The sequence below is a fragment of the Ovis aries genome, chromosome 5, assembly GCF_016772045.2.
Source record: "Ovis aries strain OAR_USU_Benz2616 breed Rambouillet chromosome 5, ARS-UI_Ramb_v3.0, whole genome shotgun sequence".
NCBI classification, from domain to species: Eukaryota; Metazoa; Chordata; class Mammalia; order Artiodactyla; family Bovidae; genus Ovis; species Ovis aries.
The window spans coordinates 17,544,575-17,571,770 of record NC_056058.1 but is presented as its reverse complement, the minus strand read 5'-3'; the positions used below and the strand labels follow the sequence as shown (position 1 = coordinate 17,571,770).

At 51.2% G+C, this 27,196-nt stretch overlaps 2 protein-coding genes across 3 annotated transcripts; one reads left to right on the top strand and one right to left on the bottom strand.

Annotated features, from left to right (window-relative positions):
- Positions 1–365: 365 nt before the first annotated feature.
- STAP2 (signal transducing adaptor family member 2) lies at positions 366–12,074 on the bottom strand. Of its 2 annotated transcripts, XM_027969853.2 has the most exons (13): positions 11,897–12,074; positions 9,311–9,382; positions 9,066–9,188; positions 4,583–4,639; positions 3,990–4,090; positions 3,411–3,545; positions 3,023–3,092; positions 2,830–2,932; positions 2,622–2,696; positions 1,219–1,374; positions 1,040–1,132; positions 884–958; positions 366–652 (listed from the first exon to the last, which is right to left on the bottom strand). In XM_027969853.2, the coding sequence occupies exons 1-13, from the start codon at positions 11,996–11,998 to the stop codon at positions 510–512; spliced, it is 1,305 nt and encodes a 434-aa protein (XP_027825654.1). In that variant the 5' UTR covers positions 11,999–12,074; the 3' UTR covers positions 366–509. The 2 variants fall into 2 exon arrangements, with proteins under 2 accessions (XP_027825654.1, XP_027825655.1); XM_027969854.2 differs by lacking the exon at positions 2,622–2,696.
- Positions 12,075–17,633: 5,559 nt separating this feature from the next.
- Positions 17,634–27,107, top strand: MPND (MPN domain containing). The gene is made up of 13 exons (XM_027970576.2): positions 17,634–17,699; positions 17,797–18,053; positions 18,787–19,023; positions 21,575–21,707; positions 22,322–22,406; positions 22,619–22,715; positions 22,952–23,024; positions 23,105–23,181; positions 24,368–24,536; positions 24,622–24,692; positions 25,241–25,330; positions 25,984–26,076; positions 26,867–27,107. Exons 1-13 carry the CDS (start codon positions 17,693–17,695, stop codon positions 26,951–26,953), a joined length of 1,476 nt encoding a protein of 491 aa, XP_027826377.1. The 5' UTR covers positions 17,634–17,692; the 3' UTR covers positions 26,954–27,107.
- The last annotated feature ends 89 nt before the right edge of the window (positions 27,108–27,196 follow it).

Sequence of the window (27,196 nt, the reverse complement as noted above, 5' to 3'; positions counted from 1 at the left end):
CCTCAGCTTTCTCAGCTGTAAAATGGGAAATTTCTTGGGAATTCCCTGGCAGTCCAATGGTTAGGACTCTGTGCTTTCACTGCAGAGGCCTGGATTCAATCCCTGGTCAGGGAATTAAGATCTCACAAGCTTGTTGTTTTGTCCCTAAGTCAGGTCTGACTCTTTGAGACCTGATGGACTGTAGCCCGCCAGGCTCCTCTGTCCATGGGATTTCCCAGGCAAGAATACTGAAGTGGGTTGCCATTTCCTACTCAGGGGATCATCCTGACACAGAGACTGAACCCATGTCTCCTGCGTTGCAGGCGTATTCTTTACCACTGAGCCACTAGGGAAGCCCCCCACAAGCCATGAGGCATAGCCATAAAAAAGGTGGGAGCTTTTCTTACAGGGTCAGGAGGCAGGGTTTGCTGAGCTGAGGACCACTGGGACCAGCTGTGGGCAGTCATCTAACAGACCCCGCACCGTCCCACTGAGCCAAGCGAAACACAGCTCCTGGGGCTGCTTGAGCTTTAATTCTGGGAGGAGGGATCCGCCTGACTGGCGTGTGGCGCTTGGAGATGGACCCACTGGTCTGCCATGCGCTCAGCTGCCTGCTCCAGTGCCCGCCTCCTCTGCAGTTTCTCTTCCAGTTCTGCTGTCACGTCTGCCAGCCCTGAGAATGAGGGTAGGGGTACCTGAGGCTCCAGTGGCACCAGAGACCCCCAGTCTAGGCTTTCCCTGCTTATATCCACCCAGGACCACTGCAGCGGTAAGATGAAAGTGTGTTCAGTGGCCATGAGGAACTTTAAGATGGTCACAGCAGAGCATTAAACCAAGCATAGAGTGCTCCAGAGCGTGACCACCTGGGTTCCCCACTTGAGAAGCCCTCTTATATTGACCTTACCTGTGGTGGGCGAGAAAGCCTGTGCTGAGCTGGCTGCCAGCTTCCTGGCTGGGCCACTGTTGAGGCCTTTGGGCTCTGCAGGAACAGACAGATGAAGGCTGAGGCCCACCCTCAGCTGGATAGGGGAGGGGCTGGGAGGAGGGACCCCTTCCATACCTGACTTGGACACAGTAGGTGGCTTTGGAAGCTTTGCCTGTGGCTTGGCCAACCGCCTGGGCTTCGGAACAACTGGTCGACTGGGGGAAGGCACTGCGCAGACAAAGATGTAGTATGTCACATCTAGTCACCAGCTTGCTACCTGTTGCCAGCTCTAGCCACCCCAGTCCCCCACCCACCATCCTCGTTCACGTAGCTGGCAGATGGGGTGTCTCCAATGGGGATGACATAGTTGTTATCCTGGTCTGGTAGTGGAGGCAGCTTGTCCTGACTGGGCGCCGGCATGATGGACGTGGGAGGCAGCTGCTTAGGGCCATCCTTGGGGGGTGCAGGACCTGGTGGGAAACGTGGTCACTGTCGGGGTCCATGTGGAACAGAGACACCAGGGGATGTGTGTGTGCACACCTGGATACAGGCCTGTGTCTCCATGCATGTGTGTCTGGGCATGGGCCTGTTTATGTCTGTGGATGTGTGTCCCTAGGTAGCAATACATGGACACTGGGTGAATTTGACAAGTTGAATATAAGTAAAGGGTTTCCCTGGTAGCTCAGGCTGTAAAGAATCCACCTGCAATGTGGGAGACCTGGGTTCAATCCCTGGGTTGGGAAGATCCCTGGAAGAAGGCATAGCAACCCACTCCAGTATTCTTGCCTGGAGAATCCCCATGGACAGAGGAGCCTGGTGGGCTACAGTCCATGGGGTCAGAGAGTCAAACATGACTGAGCGACTAAGCACAGCTCAGCAAAGGGTTTATACTCTTGTGCATGCATGACACCTCATGGATGCTAAGGTATGTGCTACAGCACTTGTCTGTATTAGTGTGTACACACATGTATGTGTAAAGGTCTGAATTTGTGCTCATGAGTGGATATGTCTGCAATTTGTGTGTACACACGTGATTGTGTCTTGAAGTATATATATGTGTGCTGTATGGGACTGGAACTGTATGACACCCATGTTTATGCATGGGTGGAACCACTGTCTACACAGGAACTTCTCATTATGCAGGTGGACACACAGGTTCATGTTCATGAGTGGCATGTGTGTATGTATGTACATTTGTGTACATTGTACATACATTTGTGTATGTGTCATGCATACAGGGTCCTCAGCATCTGCCCGGTCCAGGGAAGACCATACAGCTTATCCCACAGACCTTTCCGCTTTTCCAATCTCTTCCTTTTGCTCCATAATCTGGACCACCTCCCAGCCTGATTTCCCATCTCTTCCTAATGAAATCCTTTGAGAACTTTAGGAAACATCCTCTCTTCCAGGAAGATTCCACCCCCACCCCCCCGACTCTGCCCATCCTCCTCCTCTCCCCAACTCTAGGTTGAGCCCCCACCCCCGCATTCCCCCCCACCCCTCGCCTCCAGCCCCAGGTTCAACCCCTCAGGATTGCGAGTGTGTGTGCCCAGCCCTGTCCATTCCCTGCATAACCTGGAAGCACGTAGAGGACAGGGTCTGGGTACTTTCTGGGTCCCTGCAACTCTAGGTACAAGACTGGGCACAGGTGGAGCCATGAGAGTCCTAGGTCCTTTCCCACTCTGCCCCAGCGGCGGCCGCGGGGCGGGGGCATCACCTGGGCCGGAGGTGGAGGGGGCCGAGGGCGCCACCCACACACTCTCGCCATTCTCTTTATCCGCCTCCACGAAGCCTGGAACAGAGAGGGCGGCCTGGAGGAGGCACGGCAGCTGGGGGCTGACCCAAGGGTGTCCGGGTTGGGGAGGGGGCGGGAGAGGCGTGGACTGAGCCCTCCCCCCAACCGAGTTCCCTGAGGTTCTACCAACCTATCACTTTCTCATAGTCTTCATCCAGCAGGAAGGGCACCAGCGCCTTATTACTGTGCGACACGAAATAGTTGACCACTGCTTCGAGCGAGGTGCAGGAGAACTAGGGTCAGAGAGGGGATGCTATCAGGGCCGGCGTGGAAGGGGTGCAGCCCACGCCGTTGCGCTTCCCCGGACCCGGCCCAATGCTCACCGGCTCCTCCACGTCGATTACGTACTTGGCGCCCTCGCGCTTCACCTTGTAGTGCCTGACCACCGGCTTCCTGACAGGGTAAGGAGCGAGTGCATGACCTGGCTGAGGACAAGGAAGGGCCCGTCCCTCGCCCGGGCCCAGCCCCCAAAAAGGGCCTAGCCCTGACCACCCCACATCCTGGCGTGGCTCTCGGCGGGGGACTAGGCCCTCAAAAGACTCCACCTTCAAGAAAGACCCTGCTCCTGGCAATGTCCGCCGGGAGACCCAAGCCCTGAGGGATTCCACTTGGAGGCCCCGCCCAGGCCCCACCCACAACGTGACACCGCCCTGATACCCGACCACGCCCCTGTATCCGACGCCCCGCCCACCCACAGCCGCGCATGCGCACCCATTGAGCGTCTGAAGCGTTGTGACTGACACGCCGCCTGTGCCGTCCCCGCTGGGCCGCAGCAGTAGGTTCCCGCACTCAGGGTAGCGCTCCAGGAGCAGTTGCGCCTCCAGTCGGCTCACTTTCAGGAAGCACCTGGGGCGGGCAGCGTCACTCACTGGTGCAGGCCACGCCCCCAGAGACACAGCCACGCCCCCCCCCGTAACCCAGCCAGGCTCACCTGTCCGTCACCTGGTCCCTGGAGACCCTGCCTCACTCCCCCCCTCCCCAGCCAGAGACCCAGACTCTGCCTCTGGAAGCCCATGTCTGCCCTCCGGGAACGGAGGCCAACACTCAGGGCCCCAGACCCGCCACCCCGGCATCTAACGCCCCACCCCCCACCCCGGAAGACCCAGACCGGTCAGGAACCCAGAACCGCCCCAAACACCCAGTCGGGCTCCCAGCTGTGGGGACCCAATCGCCACCCCTGCCCGGATGCACCGTGTACCCAAGACCCAACGCCAGGAGACCCTATTCACTGCCCTCTACGGCCCCATGTTCCCCAGCCCGCCACCATCCTGGAGACCCTCGGGCGCTTACAACGGCATCTCGAGTGCACGACGGGCCTCCTCTTTGGCCAGGGCCTCGGACATCATGTATAGGTGTCCTGGCAGCAGCGTCAGGTTGGACGGGACGCGGAGCTGAACAGGGATTGGGGCGATCAGGAAATGGGCGCCTGTGACCGTGTCACAGGGGGCACACTGAGGCCAAGGTGCGGATGTAGCCAGGATCGAACCCAGGTCTGGAGGGGGCTCCCGAACCGCCTGACACCTCAGGGCCAGAGAGGGCTTAGAGAGGACTTCCATGATGGGGGACGGACAGAGCAAACGCTAGCACGGAGGATCTCAGACTCAACAGCCTGTGGGGCCAGATGGGGAGCAATTGAGTAACATAGAAATCAGGGCTGTTTTCTAACAATCCTGGTTTTAAAACGACAGCAGCTGACTTTTAAATTTATAGCACTTTGTTGACAAAACAAAACGCAGATGGTTTATACCTGGTTCAGAGGCTGCCAGTTTGAGACTAGTGAGGGGGTTGAGAGGTTTGTTTGGGGAATGGAAATTTTAAAAAGGATTTCTGAGCAGGCCAAGGGGGGAAGGAGAGAGAGAAGGGCCGAGGTTGACCACTCTTACCTCCACTACTGTCAAGATGAAGCCTTTCCACATCTCCCGAGACTCCAGGCTCTCTACCTGGGGAGCAAAAGAAAAAGTATACCTGGCTGATGAGCCCTGGTCTATCCATCTGTGAAATGGGAGTAAGGAATAAGCATCCCTGTTTCTGAGGGTTATTATGAAAATTAAATGTTAGAACAGGTTAATTTAGAATGATGTCTGAATATAAGTCCTTAGTAATATGAGGGTACTATTCTTTAATGTTCTTACATCAACTATTTTAAATATAATTAATTTATTTCTGGCTGTGCTGCATTTTCATTGCTGCACACAGGCTTTCTCTAGCTGCAGTTTGCAGGCTTCTCGTTGCAGTGGCTTCTCTTGTCATGGAGCGTGGGCTCTAGGACAAATGGGCTTCTATAGTTGTGGCACAGAACCGTTGCTCCAGAGCAGGTGGAATCTTCCTGGACCATGTCGCCTGCATTGGCAGGTGGATTCTGAGCCACTGGACCACCAGGGCGGTTCACATCAACATTTCAAAAAAAAAAAAACAAGTCTCCTATGTGTGAAACCCTCCCTTGATTTCTACCTCCCTCAGGGTTAAAACCCAGGCCTCCTTGCAGCCCACAGGCCTTACACAACCTGCTCCATCCCCTCCCTGCCCTCATGCCCTCTCTCTTTCCTCCTCTCTCACTCTGCTCCAGCCACAGGGGCTTTCTCACTGTTCCCCCAACATGCCAGGCACAGTTCAGCCCCAGGGTCTTTGGACATGCTGTTTCTACTGCTGAAGTGGTTTCTCAGATCTCTACACTGCTGGCTTCCTCACCTCCTTCAGGTCTTCAATAAGAAGACCTATTCACACTTCATAACATTGCAGCCCTGAGCCCTCATCCCCTTTCCCTTGCACTTGTCTCCCTAGCATCTGCCACCATCTAATACTCCATATATTTTACACATCTTTATTTTTTATTGTATGCTTCTGCCACAAGACTCAAGACTGTATTTCTTTTTTTTTTTAATTGAAGTATAGTTGATTTACAATGTTGTGTTACTTTCAGGTGTATAGAAAAGTGATATATATATGTATTTTATATATGAGATTCTTTTTAAAATTTTTTTGGCTGTACCAACTAGCATGTGGGATCTTATTTCCCCAATGAGGGATGGAACCTGCACCTCCTGCCTTAGAAGGTGGAGTCTTAACCTCTGTACCACAGGGAAGACCTATGAGATTGTTTTTGAGATTCTTTTCCCTTATATATTATTTTAAAATACTGAATATAGTTTTCCCTATGCTATACAGTAGGTCCTTCTTGCTTATCTATATTATATATAGTAATGTGTATATGTTAATCTCAAACTCCTAATTTATTCCTCCCCTCCTTTTTCCCTTTGGTAACCATAAATTTGTTGTCTATGACTGCGGAACTATTTCTGTTTGTATGTAAGTTCATTTTATCGTTTTTTTTCTTTGTTTCCACAGATAAGCAATGTCATGTGGTATTTGTCTTTCTCCTTCTGACTTGCTTCACTCAGTATATAATCTCTAAGTCCATCCATGTTGCTGCAAATGGCATTATTTTGTTCTTTTTAATGGCTAAGTAATATTCCATTGTCTATATGTACCACCTCTTCTGTTTAGTTTCTTCCATTGAAGAACATTTAGGTTGCTTCTGTGTCTTGGCTCTTATAAATGCTGCTGCTATGAACATAGGGAAGCTTCCCTTGTGGCTCAGCTGGTAAAGAATCTGCCTGCAATGCGGGAGACCTGGGTTCGATCCCTGGGTTGGGAAGATCCCCTGGAGAAGGGAAAGGCTACCCACTCCAGTACTCTGGCCTAGAGAATTCCATGGACTGTATAGTCCATGGGGTCACAAAGAGTCAGACATGACTGAGTGACCTTCACTTCGATTCACTTCATGAACATAGGGGTGCATGTATCTTTTTGAATTATTGTTTTCTCCTGATATATGCCCCTGAGTGGATTTCAGGATCGTATGGTAGTTCTATATTTAGTTTTTTAAGGAACCTGCATACTGTTCCCCATAGTGGCTGCATCAATTTACATTCTCAAAAACAGGGCAGAAGGGTTCCCATTTCTCCATACTGTCTCTGCTGCTGCTGCTAAGTCGCTTCAGTTATGTCCAACTCTGTGCAACCCCAGAGATGGCAGCTCACCAGGCTTCCCCGTCCCTGGGATTCTCCAGGCAAGAACACTGGAGTGGGTTGCCATTTTCTTCTCCAATGCATGAAAGTGAAAAGTCAAAGTGAAGTCGCTCAGTCGTGTCCGACTCCTAGCGACCCCATGGACTGCAGCCTACCAGGCTCCTCCACCTGTGGGATTTTCCAGGCAAGAGCACTGGAGTGGGGTGCCATCACCTTCTCCCCATACTCTCTCTAGCATTTATTATTTATAGACTTTCTGATAATGGCCATTCTGACCAGTGTCATTGTGGTTTTGATTTGTATTTCTCTACATCATGAGAAACGCTGGGCTGGAAGAAGCACAAGCTGGAATCAAGATTGCCGGGAGAAATATCAATAACCTCAGATATGCACATGATACCACCCTTATGGCAGAAAGTGAAGAGGAACTAAGAAGCCTCTTGATGAAAGTAAAAGAGGAGAGTGAAAAAGTTGGCTTAAAGCTCAACATTCAGAAAACTAAGACCATGTCATCTGGTCCCATCACTCCATGGGAAATAGATGCGGAAACAGTGTCAGACTTTATTTTTGGGGGCTCCAAAATCACTGCAGATGGTGACTGCAGCCATGAAATTAAAAGACACTTACTCCTTGGAAGGAAAGCTATGACCAACCTAGATAGCATATTAAAAAGCAGAGACATTACTTTGCCAACAAATGTCTGTCTAGTCAAGGCTATGGTTTTTCCAATGGTCATGTATGGGTGTGAGAGTTGGACTGTGAAGAAAGCTGAGCACCAAAGAATTGATGCTTTTGAACTGTGGTGTTGGAGAAGACTCTTGAGAGTCTCTTGGACTGCAAGAAGATCCAACCAGGCCATCATAAAGGGATCAGTCCTGGGTGTTCATTGGAAGGACTGATGCTGAAGCTGAAACTCCAATACTTTGGCCACCTCATGCGAAAACTGACTCATTGGAAAAGACCCTGATGCTGGGAGGGATAGAGGGCAGGAGGAGAAGGGGACGACAGAGGATGAGATGGCTGGATGGCTTCACTGACTCGATGGACATGAGTTTGGGTAAACTCCCAGAGTTGGTGATGGACAGGGAGGCCTGGCGTGCTGCGATTCATGGGGTCGCAAAGAGTGGGACACGACTGACAGACTGAACTGAACTGAATAGTTAGCGATGTTGAGCATCTTTTCACGTGTCTCGGCCATCTGTATGTCTTTGGAGAGATGTCTATTTAGATATCCCATTTTTTGTTTGAGTTGATTTTTTTTTATATTGAGCTGTATGTATATTTGGGAGATCAATCCTTTGTTGGTCATATTGTTTGCAAATATTTTCTCCCATTCTATAGGTGTATTTTTGTTTTTTTTTAATGGCTTATTTTGCTGTGCAAAACCTTTTAAGTTTAATTAGGTTCCATTTGTTTATTTTTGTTTTTATTTCCTTCACTCTAGGAGCTGGATCCAAAAAGATACTGCTGCAATTTATGTCAGAGTGTTCTATGTTTTCCTCTAGGAGTTTTATAGTCTTATATTTAGGTGTTAATACATTTTTAGTTTATTTTTGTGTATGGTGTTAGCATATTAAAAAGCAGAGACATCACTATGCTGACAAAAGTCCATATAATCAAAACTATGATTTTTCCGGTAATCATGTACAGATGTGAGAGTTGGACCATAAAGAAGGCTGAGAGCTGAAAAATTGATGCTTTTGAATTATGGTGCTGGAGAAGACATTTGAGAGTCCCTTGGACTGCAAAGAGATCAAATCAGTTAATCCTAAAGGAAACCAGCCCTGAATATTCACTGAAAGGGCTGATGCTGAAGCTGAAGCTCCAAAACTTTGGCCGCCTGATGCGAAGAACTGACTCACTGGAAAAGACCCTGATGCTGGGAAAGACTGAGGGCAGGAGGAGAAGAGGATGACAGAGGATGAGATGGTTGGATGGCATCACTGACTCAATGGACATGAGTTTGAGCAAACTCTGGGAGTTGGACAGGGAGGCCTGCCGTGCTGCAGTCCATGTGGTTCACAAGTCGGACACAAATTAGTGACTGAACATGGTATTAGAGAGTATTACTAAGAAGAGTGTCTGGAACACAATAGGTGCTCAGTAATGTTAGCTGAAGATTGAATGATGGCAGTTGCGGTCCTTGTGGATCAGATTGTGTTCTGGGCAGTTTACACACATGTTTTCACTTGTAGAAACTGAGGCCCAGAGAGGTTAATGATTTGCCCAGTGATACCAACCCAGTGATAAACTCTGTGTGATTCTGTGCTGGCATGTGTTAATGGTAGGTGTGACATGGAGGAAGGGTCTCCCACCAGCCACCCCTTAAGAGACTTACCTTGAACTTGATCTCCTGGTTCCGAAGGACCAAGCAGAAGTGGGTGCTAGGGTCATGGGAGTTTCCCCAGGGAGCTTCATCTGTGAGCTTCACAAAGCCTCCTAGATCTAGCTTCTCCACATGCTGGGAGCACAGAAGACAGAGTCTGAGTGCCTCATCCCCCAACTAGGACATCCTGTCCACACCTCTGTTAGGTCCTGGGGTCAAGGGCAGGCCAGTTATTGAGGCTTCATTTCCATCCTTACCTTAGTGTCTCGATTGCTGTTGTAGAAATAGAGAGTCAGCCCCTGAAGGCCTGCCCAGAACTTCTTGTAATCCTGTGGGCCAGAGGTGGAGAAAGAGAGGGAGGTGAGGTGGCAGAGCTGGGCACCTCCATCCTTCTCTATCTCAGGACCTTTGCACTTGCCGGCCTCTTTGCCTGAACATGCTTCTCCCAGATCTTTACATGGTTTCCTTCATCACCTGCAGCCACCAGGGCAGCCCACAGAGAAAGCAGACACACTAAAATCTTTCAGAGAAGAGAAATTAGCACCCTCAGGTAGAGACAGACCCTGGGCCAAGAGATTGCAGAGGAGAGAGGACTTCAAATTGCTAAATCGGGGAAGACTTCCTGAAAGAGGAAATAAATTAATGAGTCCATAAGGGCTTCCCTGGTGGCTCAGATGGTTAAGAATCTGCCTACAATGCAGGAGAGCAATGGGGGCTCAATCCCTGGGTTGGGAAGATCCCCTGGAGAAGGGAATGGCTACCCACTCTAGTATTTGGACAGAGAAGCCTGGTGGGCTACAGTCCATGAGGTCGCAAATAGTTGGAGATGACGGAGCGACTAACAGTTTCACAATGAGGATAGCTCTTATATTGACAGTGATCATCTATCCATTGAGCCACCTATTGATTCATCCATCCATCCATTCTTTTATCCACTTATCTACTCACCTATCCATCCACCCACCTATGTACAGGCATGCTTCATTTTATTGCACTTCACAGATGTTGTGGGGTTTTGTTTTTAAACAAAGATCTGTGGCTATTCTGAGTCAAAGAAGTATCTACCGGTGTCATTTTTCCAAAAGCATTATTTTTAAATTAAGTTATGTACACTGTCTTTTTAGGATACAGAGCTATTCCACATGCCCTAGCGCCCATGCTCTGCCAAAAGAGAAGCCGCTACAATGAGAAGTCCGTGCACCGCAACTACAGAGTAGCCTCCCCTGATTAGAGAAAGCCCTCGAACAGCGACAAAGGCCCAGCACAGCCAAAAATAAATAAGTAAACAATTAATTAAAAAGAAAGCAGATGATTATGAGCTAATTTTTAAAAAGATATAGTGCTATTACATACAACAGGGTACAGACTAGTGTCAACATAACTTTTATAAAGCACTGGGAAATGAAAAAAATTCATATGGCTCACTTTATCGCAATATTTGCTTTATTGTGGTGATCTAGCACCAAACCTGCAGTGTCTCCCAAGTATATTTGTGTTCATCCATCATTTCACCTGTCTGTCCTGGAGACGGACATGGTAACCCACTCCAGTACTCTTGCCTGGAAAATCCCATGAACAGAGGAGCCTGGTAGGCTACAGTCCATGGGGTCGCACAGAGTTGGACACGACTTAACGACTTCACATTCACTTTTCACTTTCATGCATTGGAGAAGGAAATGGCAACCTACTCCAGTATTCTTGCCTGGAGAATCCCAGGGACAGAGGAGCCTGGTGGGCTGCCGTCTATGGGGTTGCACAGAGTCGGACACGACTGAAGTGACTTAGCAGCAGCAGCAGCACCTGTCTGTCCACCCACTCACCCATCTGTCCATCTATAGATACATCCTAGATACATACATACATTTAACTATCATTTACTGAAGAACTACTGTGTGCTAGGCACTGGGAAGAAAGCAGTAAGTGAACAAACTCATCTGCTTTATCATATACCAGCTATGTGTCACCCACTGAATGCTGTTTAAGCTCTTTGTGCCTCAGTTTCACCACCTATAAAATAGTAGATAATTATGGTACCTGCCTAGGACTTCCTTGGAAGTCCAGTGGTTAAGACTCTTGGCTTCCACTGCAGGGAGCGTGGATTTGATCCCTGGTTGGGGAACCAAGATCCCCTACATGCTTTGAGGTGTGTTCACCGATAAATAAACCCTCTTTCTTAACCCCTGAGATCTCCTGCCTCTGGTGCTTTCTAGGCTGGGAAGGATTTGAATTCGTGAAGGCAGAAGGAAAGGAGGAAGCTTCCAGGGCAAAGGGAGGGAAAAGGGTGCTTGGTTTGGGTCCTAGTGGCGGATGAGGGTGGGTCTTAGCGGAATGAAGGAGTTGAGCTTTATTCTGAGAAGGACACACACACACACACACACACACACACACACACACACACACACACTCTCATTGGGCCCCTGACTGGCTACAGCCCCCAGTACCTCTCACTGTCCCCACCTGCAATCTGTATGGACCTTGATCCCTGTGGCTAAGGTTCACAGAGTTAGTTCAGGGCTGGGGGAGGAGGGTGTAGGGAGTGGTGCCAGAAGACACCCCCCGCCCCCTGCCACGGCCATTTCCTTGAGAAAGTCCCTAATCCTGTTTATATCTGAGATTCAGAAAGAGACCAATAAGAGCCAAGCGGGGAGAGACACAGAAGAGAAAGAGCTCAGAACAGAGACAGACAGACAGACAGACAGAACCTTTCCCAGCCCCTAGTCTATGCCTTGCCCCATCCAGCACCCACCTCACCCTCCTCTGCAGGCTGGGAAGATCTAGGTTCAGAGAGGTGCCGCACCTGCCCAGGGGCCACCCAGCAGTGCCAGCTCCCCGGCCTGTCTTACCCGATCTCGGGGTCCCTTCTTCTCCAGGAAGCTCTCATAGTAGTGCAAGGGCAGGGCACTCTTGGGCTTGGGGACCCGGGGCGGGCTCAGGGCCAAGGCCATGACGGGCCAGGGTCCTTGGCCCGGCCTGGCCTCTCCCTCCAGCGGGTGCTCCAGCTGAGCCAGGAAGCTGAGAAACAGGTTCCAGGGGAATTTCCTCTCTCTGTCAGCTCCAGAGCTCCCTCCCCTGCCAGCCCTGGGCGGGGGCTGGGCCAGGCAGGTCCAGGGATTCTAGGGAAATGCCGGTCTCTCTGGTCCCTGCAAGAAGTCAGGGATTCAGGGAGGCCTGGTTGGAGTCAGGGAACAGAGAGGGGAGCTGCTGGGGGGCTGCTGGTATGGTGTGGGGGCATCAACAGGGGCACTTGCCTAAGCAAAGACCTGGAAGGGAGAGAAAGGAATCTGGTACCAGAGCTGTAAGGGAATGGGACTAGAGAGTGACACAATGTCCAGGAGGCCTGTTAGGCTGCCTGGACATTAGAAAAATCTGGCTTGTATTTACCCAAAAATCTTGCAGAGATTTTGACAGGAATAGCACTAAACCTGTATATCAGTTCGGGGAGATTAGGCTTTTTTTTTTTTTTAGGCAGTGCCACAAGTGGGATCTTAGGTCCCTGACCAGGTATGGAACCCACACCCCTCTGCATTAGAATGTATAGTCTTAACCACTTGACAGCCGGGGACGTTCCAAAACTGGATAAACTTTTGCATACTGTGTTGAGTCTTCCAACCCACAGACATGGTCTTTCCCTTTTTCCCTTCCTCCCTCCCTCCCGCCTTCCCTTGTTTCTTACTGAAGTATAATAATGTTATATTAGCTTCAGAGTCTCTTTATTTATTTAAATTTTTGATTTCTTTCATCAGCGTTGTATAGTTTTCAGTATCCAAGTCCTATATCTGTTTGGTTAGATTTACATCTAAGCATTTCTTTTTTTCTTTCTATTTCAAAACATTATAAGTAATATTGTATTTTCAATTCCAGTTTTCATATACTCATTATTAGCATACAAACATGCCATTGATTTTTGTGTGTTGATCTCTTATCCTATAACCTTTTTGAATTAACTGTCTCCTTAGTTCTAGGGGCATGTTTGGGAGATTTCTTGAAATTTTGTTCACAGATCATGTCATTTGCAAATAGGGTTACTTTTCAATTTATATGCCTTTTATTTCTTTTTCTTGTCTTATTGTAATGGCTAGCACTTTCAGGACTCGGTTGAATAAGAACGGTGAGGGTGGATGCCTTTCCTTGTTCCCAGTCTCAATAGGAAAAGTGTTAAGTGTTTTATTGGGAAGTGCAATGTTACCTGAAGTTTTGTCGATGTTCTTCATCAAGTTGATGTAGTTTCCCTCTGTTCCTGGTTTGCTGAGAGTTTTTATTACGAGTGGGTGTTGAATTCTAGTAAATGCTTTTTTTTTTTTTTCATGAATAGATATGCTCTTGTGACACGTCTTCTTTAGCTTGTGTATTAGCTTTCTGTGGTCGCTGTAATAATGTATCATAAATATAGAGACTTAATACAACACAAATGTATTATCTTACTGCTTTGTAGGTCAGGAGTCCTATGTGGTTCTCATGAAACTAAAATCAGAGTGTTGGCAGGACTGTGTTCCTTATTCTTTTTTTCTTTTAAATGTTTATTTATTTGGCTGTGTTGGGTAGTGCGTGAACTCTCTAGTTGTGGCACTCAGGCTTAGTTGCTCTGCAGCATGCGGGATCTTAGTTCCCCGACCAAGGCTCGAACCCACATCCCCTGCATTGCAGGGTGGATTCTTAATCACTGGACCACCAGGGAAGTCCCTGAGGGCTGTGTTCCTTTCTGAAGCCTCATAGAATGAATCTATTTCCTTGCTTTCTCCAGCTTCTAGCTTTCCCCATTCCTTCCTCCATCTATAAAGCCAGCAATAGTGGGTAGAAACCTCATGTTACATCAGTCTGAATTTCTTCCACAGTCATCTGTCCCTGACTCTCTTTCACATTTAAGGATGCCTGTTATTATATTGGACTCAGGAGATAATCTGGGATCATCTCCTTACTTTAACAATTATTACTTTATTTTAATGTCTCCTTATTTTAATTTGATTAGCAACTGTAATTCCATCTGAAAACTTAAATCCCCTTTGCCATGTAACCTAAATATTCCTAGACCTTGGGGGTTTGGAGATTGAGATCTTTAGGGAATCATTGTTCCACCTACCACAGTCTCTTTAATACAGTGGAAAACACTGATTGAATTTGGAATATGGAAACATCCCTGCATCCCTGGGATAAACTCCACTTTCTCATGATGAATACTTCTTTTTATATATTGCTGAATTCTATTTATTAACATTTTTTTAAGATTATTTTTTTGTCTGGATTCACGAGGGATGTTCTGTAGTTTTGTTTATTTGTACTCTCATCTGGTTTTGGTATCAGGGTGATGCTAGCTTCATAAAATGAATTAGGAAGTGTTCCTTCTTCAATTTTCTGGAAGAGATTATGTAATGCATGCATGTACATGTACGCTAAGTCGCTTCAGTGTCCGACTCTTTGCGACCCCGTGAACTGTAGCCTGCCAGGTTCTAGGGTCCATGGGACTCTCCAGGCAATAATCCTGGAATGGGTTGCTGTTTCCTTCCCCAGGGAGATTATGTAAAAGTGGTGTTAATTCTTCTTTGAACCTTCATAGAATTTTTCACCTGGGCCTGGAGATTTATTCTTTGAGAGTTTAATTTTTTTCAATTAATATTTTTATTAGCATGGTAAAAAAAAAATGTTTTTAAACACAGGAAATTTTGGCCTCAAATACTTGTTAGGTCCTGCTACTGAAATTAACTTGTAGCTAAACAACTTATGAACCTAGTGATTATACCTAGTCCCTTTTGGGGGACTTTTAAAATTACAAATTCAATAGTTCTAGGACTGCCTGGACTTTATACACATAGCAAAGATTAGCCTTGGGAATTCACTGAAGAACTGTGTAACTCTTCCTCTCCTGAACTGTCTGGTAATGTTGATTACACTACCTGCCATTTAGGGGTGCTGTAAATTGTTAATAGTTGATAAGGTCACAGTGGCTAATTTATCAAAGGCAATGGGGATTCATAGAAAGATTTAGAGCAATGGAGGGAGGTGGTCATAGTTGCATTTTAGGAAGATTCCTCTGGGGCCAGGGTGGGAGATGTAAGGGATGTGTGTGAATATGGAGGACTGAATCTCCAGGAAATGATCCAGATGAGAGATGTTAGAGATTCAGCTCTGGGTTTTAGCAGAGAGGCAAAGAGAAAGTAGACAAGGCCATGGGCAAATAAACTGAGGCCATTTGAGCTCTGTTGAGTCTAAGCAGCTGTGTGCTGTGCTCAGTCGCTCAGTCCTGTCCAGCTCTTTGAATCTCACGGACTGTAACCTACCAGGCTCCTCTGTCCATGGAATTTTCCAGGCAAGAATATTGGAATGGACTGCCATTTCCTTCTCCAGGGGATATTTGTGACCGAGGGATTGAATCCATATCTTTTGAGTCTCCTGCATTGGCAGGCAGATTCTTTACTAGTGCCACTTGGGAAGGCCCCTAAGGGGCTGGAGATGCCTATTTGATGGCTGGACCCTGGGTGGGTGGTGAGATGACTCCAAAAGGAGGTTTGGGCTGGACACAAAGTGAGTGTCAGGGAACATTAACTATCAAGTTAAGAAGAGAAAAATGGATTTTTCTTCGAGCCAAACTGAAGATTATAACAGGAAGCAGATTTTCTGAAAGCTCTGAGAAAGGTTCCGCCTGTTAGTAGGCACGGTCATATATATTTCATTTATGCATGCATGCCTGCTGCGTCACTGATTCCCTGACCAGAGACTGAACCCACGCCCTCTAAGGTGGAAGCATGGCTTCTTAACCTCTGGACCGCCTTGAGACAAAGGATCATACATCAAAATGACACACTGATATTTACATAAACTTCACTGAGGATACATAGTCCAGGTAAACAAGTACAGAGTGAGCAGCAGATCATCATGACCCCTACAGAGCTGGGAAAGAACACCGTTCTTATAAGAAGATATATTGTCAACATTAGAAAAAAGAAAAAAAAAATGGGGAAGGAAATGGTAACTCATTCTTGCTTGGGAAATCTCAGGGACAGAGGAGCCTGGCGGGCTACAGTCCAGGGTGTCTCGCAGAGTCGGTCACAACTGAGCACGCATGCATGGCTGATTCACTTCACTGTACAGCAGAAACTAAGATAACATTGTAAAGTATTATCTTTCAATTTTAAAAAAAATGGGGAAAAAAAGAAATAAAATGTTAGAAAAAGAAAAGAAAAGAGATCGTTACTGTGGAGCAGGAGTTCCTATCTTTCCATCTTTGAGGATCTCTGCTTAATGGGTTACACAGATTAGCAAGAGAGAGAGGGAAGAGGTCCAAACAAAGAACTGTTGTTTACTTTTTCTTGTCCTACCTTAAAATACAAATCTTATTGCATCATGAGTAATAATAAACACTCACATTCCCCAGCTCTTACTATATGTCAAGTCCTGTTCTTTAACAACTCTGAAGTAGGAATTGTTATCCGCAGGAGCAAACAGAGAGGTGGAGACACAAGGCCAAAGTCACAGAGCTGGGAAATGGTAGGGCAAGATTTGCAGCTAGGTTCACTCTCATTCCAGACCACTGTGGCTGGACAGCCCTGTCCCCCTTTCAGACCGGCATCGGGTACACCCATCTGTAGCTGAGTCCAGCCAAAAAATTGCCGTGCAGCTGGAGGGAGCCCCTGCCCAGGGCTTTCAGCCCTCCCTGGGGTTGGGGAGTCCCAGCGCTGGGAGGTGGCCCTGCGCCTCGGGGCCAAGGTCCTGGGACAGTGACCAGAGACAAAAGAGCAGCAGTGTCCCGCGCACTCCTAGCCAGTCTCCGCCCACGTGCATTGCGAGCTGAGGGTTGGGTGGGACAGGTGGGGGGGTGGGTCTCAAGAGAGGCTTGACTCGCGAACTGATTGGTTGGTTGAAGACCAGACCCTAAAACAGATTGGACGCGTAAAGCCCCTGGACTCCTGCTGACTGGTAGAGGAGGAGCAATTTAACGCTTGATTGGCGGGAGGGATTCCACCCTCTATCGTCTATTGGCTAGAGATGAAATAACCCAGTTATAATTGGCTGGCGGGCTCAGCTGCGACCCAATCAAGGAAGTCGAGGGCCGGGGGAGGGAGGCAATTAACCCTTTAGAGAATGCTGCCCTGTTTGGGCACTTTAGAGTCGAGGCGCCGGGTTGTTTCCTTGATTCTGGCCCGCAGCCCCAGGGCAGTGGGGCTCATCCTCCCAGGCCTCAGTGTCTTCCTGGTACCAACAGCTGAGGCCTGTGGGTCCCTCATTAGGAGTGATCGCGGATCTCAATTTCCCCGCTAGTCGTAGCGGGTTGAGCCCTCCTAAGTCCCCCAGCCCCAGGCCTCAGTCGGTGTCCTCGGGTGGAGTCATTGGTTCTCAAAAGAGGAAGCCCCCGGCCTCAGTGTTTCCAGTGGTGCCCCGAGCTCTCGGTTACCACTTCCCTCCCACAAAAGGTGGCCTCAGGCCTCAGTTTCCCGAATGGTCCCCTAGGGTTGAACCCCCACCTCCCTCTCCCGCGTGAACAAGCCAGAGTCTGGCTTTCCCCCGCTCGCCTCCGCTGGCCAAGCCCCCAGTCGCCCACCGGCGGCGGCCAATGGCAGCGATGCTCCCCCCTAGGGGCGGAGCCGCGTCACGTGCCGGGAAGAAAGAGCCCGAGGCGCACCGGGCGCGGGGCGTGGGGCGGAACGGTCATGGCAGGTACGGCGGGCCTGGCGGGGGGCCGGTGGGGCACCGGGCTGGGTGGCTGCACCGCCTCAGGGCGCGCGGCTCCGCTGCAGCCTGTCGCTGCCCGTAGCTCCGGAACCGCTGTCCCCCGCGGGCGGCGCGGGCGAGGAGGCGCCGGATGAAGACGAGGACGAGGCGGAGGCCGAAGACCCGGAGCGGCCAGGGGCATCGGGAGGCGCGCGCGGCGGCGGAGGCGGCGGCGGGGCGGGACCGGGGAGCTGCGGTGGGCCAGGGGGCGCGCTCACTAGGCGCGCGGTCACACTGCGGGTGCTCCTCAAAGACGCGCTGCTGGAGCCGGGCGCCGGAGTGCTGTCCATCTACTACCTGGTGAGCACCTCCCAGCCTCATCCCGTTCCAGCTCGTGCAGAAAGGGGAAACCCGGGTCTAGTGTGCTTTCTTGCCGCAAGCCGAGCCCCTGGTGTGAGGAGGGGAAACTGAGGCACAGAGCATCCTAATCCAGTAGGAGCCTTTCTGGGTGGGAGAACATTGTTCACCAAACTCTCCATTCCACAAAGGAGAATCTTAGCCTCAGGGAGGACATTAGTGCCTTCCTGGCTATGTAACTTCACTCAACCTATGCGCATCCTAGTTTTCCCATCCGTAAAATGAATGGGATTTTCTTTCCTCCCATGGGGTTGCATGAGGATACAATGAATAAACTGCTCAGTAGTGTGCCTGCTACACAGTAAGTCCTTTATAAGTGTTTGTTATTATTACCATTATTGTTATTGTTCTCTTTGTGAATGGGAGCAGTTTGTGAATTGAGCATCTGCTGTGTGCCAGGCTGTGTTGGGTGTTAGGGACACAGTGGAGATCAAGTCACATGCAGTTCTTGTCCTTTGGGGCTCACAGTCCAGTGAAAGGAGTGGGGATGGGCACATAACTTGACAATTTCAATCCAGGCTGATCAGGATGGTACCTAAGCTGGAAGCCTCCTGGAATGAAGTGGGAGATGGGTGGCAAGCCCTGGGAAGCAGCATGGGGTCAGGGAGGACTTCCTGGAGGAGGCAGTCTTGATGAGTACCAGCTCCTGGGTCCAGCCAACCCACTGTCACTGCAGGGGAAGAAGTTCGTGGGAGACCTGCAGCCCGATGGAAGGATTGTGTGGCAGGAAACAGGCCAGGTGTTCAACTCACCCAGCGCCTGGGCCACCCATTGCAAGAAGCTGGTGAACCCGGCCAAGAAGTCTGGCTGTGGCTGGGCCTCTGTCAAATACAAGGGCCAGAAACTGGACAAGTACAAAGCTGCTTGGCTCCGGCGAAACCAGCTCCATATGACTGCAACCGCCGCTGATGAGGTACATCCTTCAGCCTCCCTGACTCACTGCTGGATAAAGAGTGCCCAGAGAGAGAATGTTGGAGCTGGGGCCTTGAGGGATGAATAGGAGTTGATCAGAGTGAGATGAAGAGTAAAGAGCTTTCCAGAGGAAGGAACGGCATATGCACAGCTTTGTAGGAATGAAGAAACACATGATGCTTAAGGAACCATTGTTAGCTGATGCAGCTGGAGATTTGATGCCTTAGTAGCCGAGGGGGCTGGCAGCATTGGCAGGGACCAGATTTGGGAGGGTCTTGAATGTTGTGATAGTAATACATGCACACACACACACACACACACGTACACACAGAGGCTGGAGTTGATGCTGCAGTCTTTTTTAATGTTTTTATTTATTTGGCTGCATCAGATCTTAGTTTCGGTTCGTGGGCTCTTTGTTGTAGTGCACGTGCCTCTCTCTGGTTGTGGCTTGGACTCCCAAGTGCACAGGCTTAGTTGCCCCACAGCATGTGGGATCTGAGTTCCCTGACAAGAGATCGAACCCAGATTCCCTTCATTGGAAGGCAGATTCTTAACCTCCCGACCACCAGAGAAGTCCCCAGATGCTGCAGTCTCGAGGCAGAATTTCTTGTTTTCCAGGAAGCCTCAGGTTTTGCTCTTAAGGCCTTTCACCTGATTGGGTGAGGCCCACTGACAGTATCAAGGGTAATCTTCTTTATTGAAAGTTAACTTATTGTAGATGTCGACCAGATGCCTTCACAGCAACACCTAGGCTAGTGTTTGATTCAGTAACTGGGTACTATAGCTGAGCCCAGTTGACTTATAAAACTAACCTTCACACCACACCTTAGGGCTGTTCATTCAGCAAGCATTTAATAAATGCCAGCTGTGTGCCAGGCCCTCTTCTACATGCTGGAGATAAAGCAGAAAGCCAAATGAGAAACATCCCTGCCTTCATGGAGAGAGAAACAAAAGAAATAACTCCATCTTATCATACTTTGGAAGAAGTGAGCAGGGGCAGGGGAAGCAAGTGCTGAAAGGAATAGGATGGCCAGGGAAGGCCTCATTGAGAAAGTGACATCTGATCAGTGAACTGAAGGGGTGGAGGCAGGGAGCTATAAAGATTTCTGGAAAACAGCATGTGTAAAGGCTGGACGGGTCTTGTGTTTTGGGGGAACAGCAAGACTCTGATGTGACTGGAGCAGAGAGTGATTATAGGGAGAGAGGGAGGAGGGAAGGGCAGGGAGGGGAAAGGGGCAAGTCTTGGAGGGCATGGTGGGCTGTGGGGAGGACTTGGGCTTGTACCCTGAGGGAAGTCGGATCCCTGGAGTACTGTGAGCGGAGTAGGTGTGGGGCCTGAGTCAGGTCCTTAGCGGCGCCCTCTGGTGGCCGCTGTTGGGAGGACAACAGGAGCCAGGGATTCAGGGTGCAGGTGGGTGATGAATGGGTGAATCTGGCCGGCCTTTGAGGAGGAGGAAGTGGGTAAGTTCTGGTTAATTCTGAAAGTGGATGTGATGTGATTTGCTGGTGGATCTGATGCTGGTGTTAGGAGATGTTTTGTTCCCCTAAATGTTTTAGCAAGCACCTGGACAGGATTACCCTTATTGGAGATGTGTGGAGGAGCAAGTTTAGGGGGATGGTCAGGGTGGCCTTGTTGAATGTGAACACCCCCTTTTGAGATGTCAGGGACTAGCCAGACCTGAGGTCCGGAGGTCAAGGGAGACCTAGCCTGGAGTCAGGATTGTGGGCAGTTGTCCAGGGGGCAACTGGGGTTTGAGGCCACCCAGAAGGGGTGTAGGTGGGGGAATAAAGAGGTGGGAGGACCCAGCCCTGGCCCAACGAGTGAGATGGGGGAGAATAAGGGGGTCCAGGAGTGGTGGGAGGTAAGCCCGTCAGTGCGGGGGTGGGGATCCCCGAGGAGTTACCAGGAGACGCTGCTGAGAGGAGGCAGGGGACAGAGACTGAGATGTGGCCGTTGGGTTTGGACAGAGAGGTCACTTCGTCAAGGAAGGGCTCTTTAGGAGAAAGGAGGAGGAGAGGTTATTGAGAGAATCTGATCAACTAATCCATGCAAAGTGTTTACCAGCTGGATGAATGGAGCAGCAGGGCATATGCTTGGCATATGCTAAATGCTTTGCACGCATTGTCTGATTTCACCCTTATGCCACTCCTGTGGGTTTGGAAGTCATTGTGCCGTTTTACAGGAAAATAGAGCCTGAAGTCCGGAGAAGGCAATGGCACCCCACTCCAGTACTCTTGCCTGGAAAATCCCATGGATGGAAGAGCCTGGTAGGCTGCAGTCCTTGGGGTCGTGAAGAGTCGGACACGACTGAAATGACTTAGCAGCAGAGCCTGAAGTCAGTTTATAACAGGCGGAGGCGGGATTCCAGCCTGAGCAACTGGTCTTCATCCTAGATTGTCTCTGCTCATTCTCTCCCTCTAGTGGGCACCCGGGCCAACGACAGGAATGGCAGGTTCTGGCTTGCCAGAGTTCTTGGTCGAACTTGTGGGGAGGGCATGGAGAATCCAGCTAAAAGTCCCGTCGCGTTCTCCCCCACCCCGACCCCACCCAGAGCCCGGCCAGCGAAGTAGAGGAGGAGGAGCCGCTGATAGAGGAAGAGGAGGAGGAGGTTCTGACAGCAGCCTCAGCGGAGGACAAGAGTAGGAGACCGCAAGGGAAGGGCCCCTCGGAGCCTGTCCACTCGGGTAAGAGGTGTAGGGGAGGGGAGGAGGTGGGGACTGTGGGGGGAGGTGGACAGAGCTCAGGCGGGAGAGGAGGCTGGCTGTAGAGCCCGCTAGAAACCTGGCTGACTTCCCAGCCCTCGTTGCCTAATTTCACTCTCACCGCCTGACTTTTTAAGCTATAATTCTACATTTCTTGGTCCCACTGCCTAATTTCTTTATCCTTACTCCTCCATAGGATTTCTTTGCCCCGTTGCCTGATTTCTTTGCCTGTCTGGTCCTCACCTGATTTCCTGATCCCTTCTTCTGATTTTTTAGTTTTTTATATACAGTTTGTTGACTTGCTACCTGATTTCTTTGTTTTTAAAAATATTTATTGATTGATTGATTTGGTTGCACTGGGTCTTAGTTGCAGCCTGAATAATCTGGTTCCCTTACCAGGGGTGGAACCCACATCCCTTGCATTAGGAGCATGGACTCTTAGCCACTGGACCGCCAGGGAAGTCCTTTCTTGATTTTTAAAGACTGCCCCTGGAGTCTTCTTTCTTTCTAGGACTGCCTGGTCTTGGTTTTCCAGTTCCTAGCTGGGGAGAAACTGATACTGACTTCTTTTCTTAACACCCCTGCCAACTCCCCAGAGGCCACGCCCCCAGGGAAAAGGGTGGAAAACAAGATCCGGGTGCCGGTGCGCTACTGCATGCTGGGAAGTCGTGACTCGGCCAGGTCAGATGCACCCCATGCCCGCTGGAACCCCGCCCTCATCCCCGTCTACAGAAGCTCTGCAGCATGGGGTTGGGGGACAAGGGCAGGCAGGGGCAGGTTGGAGACAAGGTCTCAGATCTTCAGAGCTAGCTGTGGGACCGAGGGAGCCAGTGTGGGGGTGAGGGAAGGCCCTTGGGGTGTCTGAGGCTGTGGAACCTTCCCGGCTGCCACAGGAACCCGCGCACCCTGGTGGAAGTAACGTCTTTCGCAGCTATCAACAAGTTCCAGCCATTCAACGTGGCCGTCTCCAGCAACGTGCTGTTCCTGGTGGTGTGTGCACAATCCTTCCTTGTCCCTTAGGTCTCAGGGGCTCCCAGGCCTGGGGAGGGGCTGGTCCCTGCCCAGAGGGTCCTTGGAACAGAGACCTTGTCTGCTCTGTTCACTATTGGTAAATAGTAGGTACTCAATCAATATCTGAGGAAGGAGGGGGGTGGGCTGACCCCCAGGACGGCCTTGGCACCAGGCGCAGTCTGAGCGGGTCTTCCCATGTCCCTCCCCCTCCCCAGGACTTCCACAGCCACCTGACACGCAGCCAGGTCGTGGGGTACCTGGGGGGCCGCTGGGACATCAACAGTCAGAGTGGGTATTGGGGGCCCGTGGGCAGAGAGGGTGTTTGGGGGCCGGGGTCAATGTCCACCCCTTCTCCCGCCTCCGTGCAGTGCTCACGGTGGTTAGAGCCTTCCCCTGTCGGAGCCGGCTCGGGGACGCGGAGACCGCGGCCACCGTGGAAGAGGAGGTGAGGGGGCACATGGCGACTGGGCATTTGTTGCGGGGAGGGGGGGGACCGCAGGCTGGTGCACACACAGCTGTCCTGGCTACCGCGTCAGGGCGCCTAGCGCCGTGTCGCCACTCAGCAAGGGTGCAGATAGCTACGTGTGAGCTCCAGTCCCCACACCGGTGACCCCCACCGTCATTCTTCCTCTGCGCAGATGCCGCCAGCCCCTTCCCCGCTCAGCCTGCCTGTCACCTGGTAAAGGCCGGATAAATATTAAATGCCCTCCTTCGATGTTTTCATACAGTGCTTAGTATGCGCCTAGCACTGCACTAAGCGCTCCACGCCCGCCTTTTCCAGCATGGCCAGTTCCGGAGGACAGAATAGGTGTGCGTTTGGTGCACAGCTTTCTCCACCCACCTCTTCCTTTCTCTTTACGCTTGCCTCTACTTGCGTTCGCACATCTGCCTCTTTATTTAACTATTTATTGAGCACCTACTGTGTGCCTGGAATTGTTCCTTGAGCTGGGGATACAGCAGTGAGCAAAATAATATTTTGCCTTAGATTTACAATAGGAGCATTTATTATTTTTTATTATTATATCATTATTTTATTATGTTTTGGCTGTGCCACGGCGGCTTGCGGGATCTTGATTCCTACACCAAGGATTGAGCCCCACCCCTTGTGGGGCTATGAGAGGTCCAAGTCCTTAACCACTGGACCACCGGGGAATATAGGCGGCTTTAAAAAAAATTACTTATGTTTGGCTCTGCTGGGTCTTTTCTCTAGCTGAGGCGTGGGGGCTTTTCTTCTTGCGGAGCACGGGCTCTGGAGCACAGGGACTTGAGTAGTTGCCGCTCCCAGGCTCCGGAGCACAGGCTCAGTTGGTGTGGATGGCCTTATTTACTCCCCGGCATGTGGGGTCCTCCCGCGTCTGGGGTTGAAGCCTTTATCTCTAGCATTGGCAGGCAGGTTCTTTACAGCTGGGCCACCAGAGAAGCCTGGAGCATCTTCTTTATGTCTTTGTTGACTGTCCCCCTCCCTGGATTCGCTGAGCGCGGGGCAGGGTCTGTCTCAGTTGGTAACTGCTGTATTCTCAGGGGCCTGGTACACAGCAGGCGCTCATTAAATGTTGGCCGTGTGGGGCTGGATGGTGGCGTGAGCGCACCAGGGCTGGTGGAGCCCCACCATCCCGCCTCTCTGCCCTCAGATCTACCAGAGCCTGCTCCTGCGCGGCCTGTCCCTGGTAGGCTGGTACCACAGCCACCCGCAGAGCCCGGCGCTACCGTCGCTGCAGGACATCGACGCGCAGATGGACTACCAGCTACGGCTGCAGGGCTCCAGCAACGGTTTCCAGCCCTGCCTCGCCCTGCTCTGCTGTGAGTCCAGGGAAAGGCGTGGGCGTGGGCCCTGCCGGTCACCGAGATCCCAGGCCCAGCCCCTTCTCTGTGTCTCCGCCTGCAGCTCCTTACTACTCTGGCAACCCCAGCCCAGAGTCCAAGATCTCACCCTTCTGGGTGATGCCGCCCCCTGAGGTAGGCGGGGCTTCAGGGAGGTGTGGGTGGGGCTCTGCGTGGTTGTGGGCGGGGTCAGGAGGGCTTGTTAGTGGCAAAAAGCCAGTACTCTGGTTTCCAGTTCATCTGGGGAGCTGGGGCCTCAGTTTCTCTCAACTGTGAGATAGGAACATAATCATTGAACTGAGGCAGTACGTGTGAGTGGTGTTGAAAAGGTTGGGGCTCCAACTGTGGCAAGCTGCCTTGGCTACCAGTATGGCCTCCGACCTGAGACCTGTCTGGTTTCATTCTCCAAGCCCAGTCTTGGAGTCGGAAACCAGCGTTAGAAAGGAATTTGGGAGCCATGGCCACTCCTGTGTGTCTGTGATGGAGGCCACGCTGCCTCCCTGGTCACATTGCTGGGTTCTTCTGAGACCCCACGTGGCTCTGAATCTGATCGCAGCCCAGAGCCAGGCCTGCAGTATCAATTCCCTGGCCCCCAGCCCAGGGAACTTCCTGCTGTGCCCTGCAGTTTTGGGCTGGGGGGTGGGGGGCGGTAGCTAGTGGTGACCAACTTGTGTCTCCACCAGCAAAGGCCCAGTGACTACGGCATCCCCATGGACGTGGAAATGGCCTATGTCCAGGACAACTTCCTGACTAATGACATCCTCCATGAGATGGTAAGCTCACTCTGGAGTGGTGTGGATGGGGGACCCTGGGAGGAGCAGGCGGGGGCTGAGGGCGCCCCACAAGTTGGACATAACTCTAGGAGTCAGGAAGCTGTGGTTCAAAGTGCCACATCAAGACCCAGATCAGGTCTCTCTTGCTGCTGAAAATCACAGGCTCTAAGGATCAAGTCCCCAGTCCCGGCCCCTCCCCTCACCCCCACCCGGCCTCCTTGCTGTTCTGGAAGGTGCTAGTAGGGACGCTTCTACCTTGGGCTATGCACCTGCCACTGATTCTCCCAGTGGAGACATGTGAGGACCTCAGGTGTTACTTCTGCCATTCAACAGGCATTTAAACAAATGGAGCTAGTTCATCACACCTGTGACTTCACAGATGTTCCTGCTCAGACTAAGGCTAGGCCAGGGAGTCTTTCAGGGCTGCAGGGGTAGAAAGAATCGCATTCAGCGATTCTTCTGCTTCTGGGGGAGGTGTCTCCTCCTCCAGGCAGCCCTCCCTTCTGCCAAGTGCCTTCATTTCCCCAGGGTGGCACTGCTCGGAGGTCCCTCTCTTGGGGAACTAGGTAACTCCTACGTGCTGGGCTGCATTAGTCCAGAGGCCCCTTGATGGGCGGCAGCGGCTGGGGCTCATGTGTTCCCTGTCCTGCTAGATGCTGCTGGTGGAGTTCTACAAGGGTGCCCCTGACCTTGTCAGGTTCCAGGAGACCTGGAACCAGGAGCACACCTACCTGGACAAGCTGAAGGTGAGTGAGGCTCACACCTCGAGTCCCGTGCAAACCCTTCCTTTTGTAAAGATCTCAGGGAGCCCCCCAAGAATATATCCACAGGCAGCTCAAGGAAAAGTGAGTTAAGTGGACTTGTACAAAAATATTTTAGTCAGATGTAAGTGCTGCCAAAGAAAAGTCATGTTTGTCACACGAGGGTGGCGACGGCGGAGATGCCTATCAAGTGCAGATGAAGATGTAAAAGCCTGCAGCCCTCGTGGCCCTGGGGCTATCCTGGCTGAGACGCTGCTCCTGAACAGGAGGGGCTCCGAGTCTGAAGCACAGCAGAGCTGAGCCAGGCAGAGGGGCTGGTGCTGGGAGTAGGCCGATCCAGTCGCAACCCCCACTGCCCCTGCCGTTAAGTCAGGGGTATGTGTCAGCAAGGGCTTGGCAGCCTTGTGTCCTGCCTGGGAGTCATTCTCAGAAGACACATCCCACTTGGCTTTACAGAGAACCAGCTTCATATGTTTGCTTGTTCTGTTCAGACTGAACAGTGACTGGGGCTTAAAGCTGCCAGATCAGTCACCTCTTACTTCGGGGTGGGGCTGGGCTGGGTGGGTAGGGTGGGAGTGGTCTGGGCGCCCGGGGTGGGGTGTGGGGGATGGGGCGTGTGAGAGCCAACTGTGGAAGGTGTGGAGGAATCTCACCCCCCACATGACATTCCTAGGCCCAGGATGCACCTGGAGGTGTGGTTTTAGGGACACCACCGGGGTTAGTGGAGCTCTTAGTGGGCCAGCAGCCCTGAGGTGCCGGACCTGCCTGTTTTCAGATCTCCCTGGCCAGCAGGATGCCCAAGGACCAGGGCCTAGGCCACATGCTGGAGCAGGTTTACAGCCTCCTCAAGCAGGGGAACTGAGGGGACCAGTCTCCAAAGACAGGAGAGGGCTCTGATCAGATGTGGCCCCTGCGCCTCTGGGTGAGGGGATGGGTTCAGGGCTTCTGTGCTGTTTGTCCTGTGTGGCTGACTGTGACAGCAGGGGCTCAGATTACATAATAAAGGAGAAACGGGCCAGCTGTCTCTCAGGTGCTGTGACTGTGGGGAGGGCCTGAGCTGGTGACCAGGCAAGTGACAGCCACCCCTGCCCCTCCCCCTTGCTGC